General features: G+C 36.0%; 2 protein-coding genes across 2 annotated transcripts; one reads left to right on the top strand and one right to left on the bottom strand.

The window, feature by feature from the left end:
* Positions 1-718: 718 nt before the first annotated feature.
* On the bottom strand, positions 719-1,479 carry LOC143610350 (protein LURP-one-related 15-like). Its single transcript, XM_077084853.1, has 3 exons — positions 1,375-1,479; positions 1,039-1,269; positions 719-910 (listed from the first exon to the last, which is right to left on the bottom strand). Exons 1-3 carry the CDS (start codon positions 1,477-1,479, stop codon positions 719-721), a joined length of 528 nt encoding a protein of 175 aa, XP_076940968.1.
* Positions 1,480-3,432: 1,953 nt separating this feature from the next.
* Positions 3,433-7,418, top strand: LOC143610338 (putative glycerol-3-phosphate transporter 1). The gene is made up of 3 exons (XM_077084839.1): positions 3,433-3,535; positions 5,138-6,121; positions 6,856-7,418. The coding sequence occupies exons 2-3, from the start codon at positions 5,155-5,157 to the stop codon at positions 7,416-7,418; spliced, it is 1,530 nt and encodes a 509-aa protein (XP_076940954.1). The 5' UTR covers positions 3,433-3,535; positions 5,138-5,154.
* Positions 7,419-7,650: the final 232 nt, after the last annotated feature.

The following is a 7,650-nucleotide window of genomic DNA, read 5'->3' as shown; positions in this document are numbered from 1 at the left end:
GGCCGTGGACAAGAGAGATCCTTAGTTCATAAATAAATGCCCTGCCTCTTAAACACCAACGCGTTTTGGGCTTAATGCTAGTGGACGAGAACCGAGCTCCACAGTTAAGCGTGCTCAGGTAGGAGTAGTAGCAGGATGGGTGACCTCCTGGGAAGTCTCCACCTGGACAACAAAAAACAAATCCGTGAGCTCTTCGTGGGCAAAGCAGACAATATTGGTAGTGTAAGGGGCCAGATGTTACACTCGTTATGGTTAGTTTAAGGGCACATGACCAGTTCTAATTGGTTCTACAAACTGCTCGTTACGACTAATTTATAATACATATTTCTGGAATTTCTTGCAAATGATACCTAAAACTTGAAATTTATTTTCATAAATGCTTATTTTGAAAATTTTCCCACAATAAAAAGATTACTGATTATCTAAGTGAGGTCATCACTATACTTCCCTTCACTTGCACAAGTGCACACCAATCATACAACTTCATCATATGCGCTGTAGCAATAATCATTTTACCCAAACTTTTTGGTCAATTCCTCCCGGTCAAAAGTCAATGTTGACCATCAGAAAGCCAAATTTTACTTACAAGTCAAATCGATTACGAAATTATTTTTAACAACTCATAAAATCAAAGAAGAACTTTCTGATAAAGCATGAAATGCATGAATTTACGAATGGATAAATATGGTATCAATATGCCTAAGAAAACATATCCCCATCAAGCACAACAAATAACAGCGTTAAAAGCACCGACACCAACTATTTGACCAACGGCGAGAGCAGCAACTGCCATTTTACTAGGACTTTCCATACCATCAACAATTGCTATAAGTGCAGCCACAAAAGCATAATCGACGTCAGGATAAATAGTAACTCTGAAATTTTCTTGTGAGTCCCAATCTTTTTGAATCTACAATAACAAGTCAGACTGATTAGCATTATGTTAATAAACTTCCGAAATCTTATGTCACTTTTGTACACATACGTGCATGCACGTAGCTAAAATTAATATGAAACGAGTAAAGAGGGTGAAATTACTTCGGCTATTTTTGTCGTTGAAGAATCTCGTTTATAAATATCCAACTTTCCCTTTTTCCAGTTTCCTTTGATCTCAAAATCACAATTATCGTGTCTCAGTTTGTTTGCTAAGGACACGTTTACGTCAGTGTGCTTCGAGAACATATTTTTCTTTGTGGCACTAAATATCATATCTGAATCGGCTTTACTCATACCCCTAAATACTTTCCAACGGGCATGGGTCGTCATGTTCTGGAAATAATATACATTCAATCAAATATAAATTTGAGCAGCAAAATTTAAGAAGAAAAAACCAAAGAATATCTAATTAATATTTGAATGGGGATTGTTAATTACCTTAGCCCGAAGCCTTGCAATTGGTCTGTCACATTCATCTAGTAGCAACCACTGTCTATGCAAACTCGTGTTATGTTTTTTTATCGTTAACATAACTTTTTCCATATCGTTTGTGATCATATAAGTATCTCCAGAGTCATATCTGTTGACTATAAAACTAGATTTAGACGACGCTATGAACTCAGAGCCGATTACAGGTGCATAACTGGATTGAGGCACCGTCACGACGCACAAAAGTTATTTTTATCTAAAGGAAGTTGAGTTGTGTATTGAAAACTTCAACTCCTAAGTATAAGAACATGTATAGCAGCAGATTCTTTAAATACAAGGTTCCACTTGATATTAATATATATCCAACTGACAAGACATAGTCAATAATTTGGTAATATGTGTTAGTATTCAAATACCATGTTGTCTGATTTGATAATTAGTATTAGTATTAGAAAACCATGCATGTTGTGCGATTTGGTAATAAGTATTAGTTGTAGGATACACATATTCTTGAAAGGTGGCTTTTAAATGCCAACTCAAGAGGGATTCGAATCTTTCTTCAAAGTATACATGGTTTCAATTCATTAGACAAGAGAGATTAATTATCTTAAATATGTAGCAATATTAAAGTAAAGAATCTAAACTTTCGAAGCATGATAAATTTATCAACGAGAGTGTATTTTGGATGATAAACAAAAAAGGTACCAAAAAAAAACCCTAAAATGTTTTCTCCCTCTATCCCATTCAAAAAAAAAACAAAAAACAAAAAAAACACAACGATATGGAAAAAAGACATAATAATGAAAGTAAATAAAAAACACAATGATAGATAAATTAAGACACAATTATAGATCGTATAATATAACACAATGCTGAGCAAAATATAACAAAATCCTATCGTACTCTTCTAATAAAATAAATACCAACATGTCCGTCTGCGATCTCTTTGGTTGGTTTTCCCATTCAAACATATGGCCCGACTAAAAAAACAATCGGATCATTTATAACCCATTTTTGTTATATGCAACCCTAATCCTTCCTATGGGTACGTTTGATAAAACTAGCTGGTGGCTGAAAGCTTGTAGCTGGTAGCTGTAGCTTTTTATATATATATTTAGAAGTTTGGCAGAGTAGCTGGAACTTTTAATAAAACTAGCTGGGTACTCACTCGCGTGGTGCGGTGGGGTTGCTGCGCTACCTGTCATCAACCACATAATTAGTGTCGGTACATGATTCACCTGATGAGCACACGTAACCCGAATGTAGACGTGTAATTCGTGCAAAGGCAGTACGCGTGTAACCGATGGCGAAAATCAAGAAGCAAATCTGAAATATACAGTAATTTCAAATAGATACTTTTTTAAACCAACCTGTTTTGATCCAAATCCTGTTCCGACCCGACACTGTCTAATGAGAAACATGTTCTGACCTGACCTATTTCGACTCAAACTGTACCGACATGAACCGAACTAAATTAACCCTTTTTGTATCGACTCGTTCTGACCCTAATTTGGTCTTACACATGACCCGAGCTCACCTGACTCGACTTGCTGCAATATCATACTCAAATTAAAGAGAATAAAATGCTCGTTTTATGATTTATTTTTTTTTTAAATATTAAAGTTTGAAAAAGTTATGGTCTTTTAAAAAGTCATTGGGTAGTTGTTTTTGAATAAAAGTTAAATATGTAACTATTATATAAATTAAAAAATATTTAATGAAAATTTAAGTATTAAACTTGTAAAATTTCAAATATAAAAACTTGTAGTTTTTTCTCAGACAGTAGTAATAGTAGCATTCAAAAAGGGAGCATTTTCTTTTAACTTAAAAACTTTTATTGAGAATGAGTTTTTTTATTAAAAACTTGAATATAAAAGCTCCTAAAAACTACTTACCGAACATACTCAAAATAAATCTAAAACGAGTATATTTATATTTATATTTGAAAAATCTAAGGTAGAACCGTAATTATAAAGATAACCGAGGGGCAATACCGTAACCCTTAATCTGTAGAAACTGCTGTATTATAAAAACGGATCATGCGGGATTCATGACGACTCACAACAAGCAGCAAGTAAACCACCTTCACATATACCACATGAAGAAAACAATTAACTAATTCAATCCACCCATCTCTACATGCAATCCGCCTATCGAAACTGATATTTAGGTACAATTCGATCATTATTTCATTGAGTAATCATCCATCCTCTGTTTTTTGATATTCGCATTTAGACTAGTGTTTTTCATCGTCTCCTTAGTTTTGCAGTCGTTTTGTTCGGTTAATTTCCACATATTGTTTCAATCCGTGGCTTTAAGGAAGCTTTTCACATCCGTCTTATTTTATTAGTTCAAATCAGTTATGTTTTGCTTAACCTTTAATCTAAACTAATTGTTCGTCTTCCTCATCGTCTTCTTAGTTTTGCAGTCGTTTTGTTCGGTTGATTTCCACATATTGTTTCAATCCGTGGCTTAAAGGAAGTTTTCTAGATCCGTCTTCTGTTTTTATTACGGAGTACCTAGTTCAAATCATTCGCTAGTTATTACTAATAGAAGACAAATCTAGAATACTTCCTTTAAGCCACCGATTGAAACAATATGTGAAAATCAACCCAACAAAATGACTGCAAAACTAAGAAGACTATGAGGAAGACGAACGATTAGTTTAAATTAAAGGCTAAGCAAATGCACGACTGATTTGAACTAATAAAAACAGAAGACGGATCTGGAAAACTTCCTTGAAGCCACGGATTGAAACAATATGTGGAAATCAACCGAACAAAACGACTGCAAAACTAAGAAGACGATGAGGAAGACGAACGATTGGTTTAAATTAAAGGTTAAGCAATATGCGACTGATTTGAACTAATTGTAAAGCCTCAAATTGTTCTTCCTCATCATCTTATTAGTTTTGAAGTGGTTTTGTTGTTGATTTCCGCATATTGTTTTAATTTGTGGCTTAGAGGAAGTTTTCTAGATTCGTCTTCCATATTTGTTACAGAGTAACGAGTTCAAATCATTTGCGTATTGCGTAACTCGAATTCTTATGTTATGGAAGTCATTACTTCACTTGATTGACTCAGGATATTTCAATTTGTGGTTGATTAATGATCTTAATTACAACCGAGCTATCTCGTGAGCTACTCGAGAATAGCTCGTTGAAAGCTCAATCAAGCCAAGCTTAAACGAGCTCGGGCCTTAAAATAAATTTGTTTATAAACAAGCCTGAGCTTCACTTAACGAGCTGCCTCACGAGCCTAAACCATCCTGTTATTTATATATTTTTATTTAATGTATTAGATATAATAATAATAATATCTATTATACATGATGAAAATAACTAAACAACATATATTATATATATATAACTTATACTTAAAAATATTTAAAAATAATTTGAAAATTATATAAATTAATTAATAAATAATAAGCGAGCCATGGTCTAGCTTTAGAAAAGGAGCTCAAAACGAGGCGAGCTTGAGCCTAGTCGAACTCGGGCTCTGCTCGGCTCATTCGCACCCCTTAATATACCATGGCCACCCTGATTTCAAACTAGATATTGGTTTTAATTTCTTAAAATGTTACTATAAACTGCAAGACAACATATAGCATTGATAAGATCTGATTAGTTGGATTTGATTTTAGCTTTTATGAAACTTTGACTTACATCTCATGAACTATATGAACTATAATTATGCAATCATGTATTCATAAAGGCAATCTTCATCCACTTACTTAACTTAAACTAATCTCAACTGTTCTTGTATTTCAGCTTGCTGTACTTCATCCATGGGCTCAATCTCATACCCCGAAACCACACACACCAACACGAAACCACCCGGAATCCGATTCTTGGAATGCATCAAGAAATCAAGCCTCTCATTCAAAACACACCAAGCCATAGTCCTAATCATCACATTTCTAGCATACGCAAGCTACCACGCAACTCGAAAAACCACCAGCATTATAAAAAGCTCACTCGATCCTCAATCGCCAGACAACTCGAGTTTATTAAGTTCCAAGACACTTTCATGGTTACTAGGAACCGGGTGGGCCCCGTTTAACGGATCAAACGGGACTGCATTACTCGGAGACCTTGACTTAGCTTTCTTATTCGTGTACTCAGTCGGTATGTTCTTCTCGGGCCATATTGGAGACCGAATGAACCTAAGGATATTTTTGACTATTGGAATGATGGGAACCGGTTTGTTCACTTCATTATTTGGAGTTGGATATTGGGCCAACATTCATTTGTTTTATTATTATTTGATAGTTCAAATGCTAGCCGGGTTGTTTCAGTCAACGGGCTGGCCTTCGGTGGTTGCTGTGATCGGGAAATGGTTTGAAAAAGGTAACCGTGGGCTCGTGATGGGCGTTTGGAACGCGCATACATCGGTTGGGAACATATCTGGCTCTTTGATAGCTTCTTATTATTTGAAATATGGATGGGGTTGGTCCATGGTTGTTCCGGGCTTGGTGATTATTTTTGTTGGGCTGCTGCTTTTTATGTTTTTACCGGTTGATCCCGAATCAGCAGGGGTTAGTAAAGACGGGGATAAACCGGTTTTGTCTGAAAAGATTGGGGCTGAAGTTACAAAACCTCTTTTGAGGATTAAGGATGAGAAAGAATCACCGGTCGGGTTTATAGAAGCGTGGAAGATACCCGGGGTTGCACCGTTTGCGTTTTGCCTGTTTTTTGCGAAGTTGGTTGCGTATACGTTTTTGTATTGGCTCCCGTTTTACATTAGTCATACAGGTAAATTGTTCTCTTGAATCTTGATCTAGTTTTGTTTTTGATAGGTTGGGATCGACGAATGGTAACGGGTCGGGTTAAAATGGGTCAAGACGGGTTGCGCTAAATTAGGGGTGGCAAATGTGACCCATTGGGTTGAATGAGTTGTAATAAAATGTATATAATGGGTCAGAATGGGTCAAACTAAAAAAAGAAAAGGATTGAAACAGGTCAAAATGGGTTGACATTTCTTGAGTTTTTTTTTTGTTTTTTTTTTTGTATTTTATGGAACAAGAAAAACGGAGAAAACTTTTTAGTTTTTTTTACTTTTTTAGTTTTTGATTTATATTTCGAGATATGATTTTTTAATTATCTTTTTTTGAATATTTTAGTGAGGGCTTCTGAAATCTCAACCCATTTAAACCCATTTCAAAAACCCTTTATTAAAAAATTCAAAAAAATAATTAAAAAATCATAACTCGAAATATAAATCAAAAACTAAAAAAGTAAAAAAACTAAAACGTTTCCTCCATTTTTCTCGTTCCATTAAAAAAAACCTCAAGAAATGTCAACCCGTTTTGACCCGTTTCAATCCTTTTATTTTTTTAGTTTGACTCATTATATACATTTTATTACAACCCATTCAACCCATGGGTCACATTTGCCACCCCTACGTTAAATACTTAAAATCGGTTTTAGATGGTTTGATTATGAAAGTTGTGCTAAACTTTACTATGGATGTATGATAACTTTTGCAGTCATAGATGGAGAGTACTTATCTGACGTGGCAGCCGGTAATCTATCCACACTATTCGACGTAGGCGGTGTAGTGGGCGGAATCCTAGCCGGTCACATTTCCGACCGCCTAAATGCCCGAGCCATTACCGCGGCAAGCTTCATGTACTGTGCTATCCCAGCCCTATACGTCTACCGAAACTATGGACACATATCCATGACCATAAACATCATGCTCATGTTAGTAACCGGCGTGTTTGTCAACGGGCCCTACGCGCTCATAACCACTGCGGTTTCAGCTGACCTCGGGACTCACCGGTCCTTAAAAGGCAACTCCCGAGCCTTAGCAACTGTCACTGCAATCATTGATGGAACCGGGTCTATTGGTGCTGCAATCGGGCCATTGCTCACGGGTTACATTTCGACCCAGAGCTGGAGTGCGGTTTTCACTATGCTTATGGCTTCGGCTTTTGTGGCAGGGTTGTTTCTTACTAGACTTGTGGTGGCGGAAATAAGGGCAAAATGGCAAGAGTCACGACGGGGTTTGACTACTGGCGTCCGTAGGTCTCCTGTCGTTAATGTGTGATCGTCATGATGTTACACTTGTGTATACATATATAATGTATCGTATTAAAATCAATTTTGTATGTAAAGTTTTGGATGAATGCATATAAACTCAACATTAATGTTGTAATATAGATAGAGGTAGCAAAATATGTGGACATTCGAGTATTCATGACACGACACGACTGGTTTATTATCTAAACATGCTTGTGGGTTCGACCCAAAACCGACCTGTACTTTAGCCTAAACTCAAA

Source organism: Bidens hawaiensis, unplaced genomic scaffold, assembly GCF_021521415.1.
Source record: "Bidens hawaiensis isolate Kalapana, Puna unplaced genomic scaffold, B.hawaiensis_p1.1 tig00025760_1, whole genome shotgun sequence".
NCBI classification, from domain to species: domain Eukaryota; kingdom Viridiplantae; phylum Streptophyta; class Magnoliopsida; order Asterales; family Asteraceae; genus Bidens; species Bidens hawaiensis.
Note: the sequence above shows the minus strand (reverse complement) of the source record. Positions and strands in the feature narration are given on the sequence as shown.

Coding starts and splice junctions, on each gene's coding strand:
- LOC143610350 (XM_077084853.1), bottom strand. CDS start 1,479: ATGGAAAAAGTTATGTTAACGATAAAAAAACATAACACGAGTTTGCAT. Junction 1,270..1,374: donor TTGCAAGGCTTCGGGCTAAG/GTAATTAACAAT, acceptor TATTATTTCCAG/AACATGACGACCCATGCCCG. Junction 911..1,038: donor CAACGACAAAAATAGCCGAA/GTAATTTCACCC, acceptor TTGTTATTGTAG/ATTCAAAAAGATTGGGACTC.
- LOC143610338 (XM_077084839.1), top strand. CDS start 5,155: ATGGGCTCAATCTCATACCCCGAAACCACACACACCAACACGAAACCA. Junction 6,122..6,855: donor GTTTTACATTAGTCATACAG/GTAAATTGTTCT, acceptor TAACTTTTGCAG/TCATAGATGGAGAGTACTTA.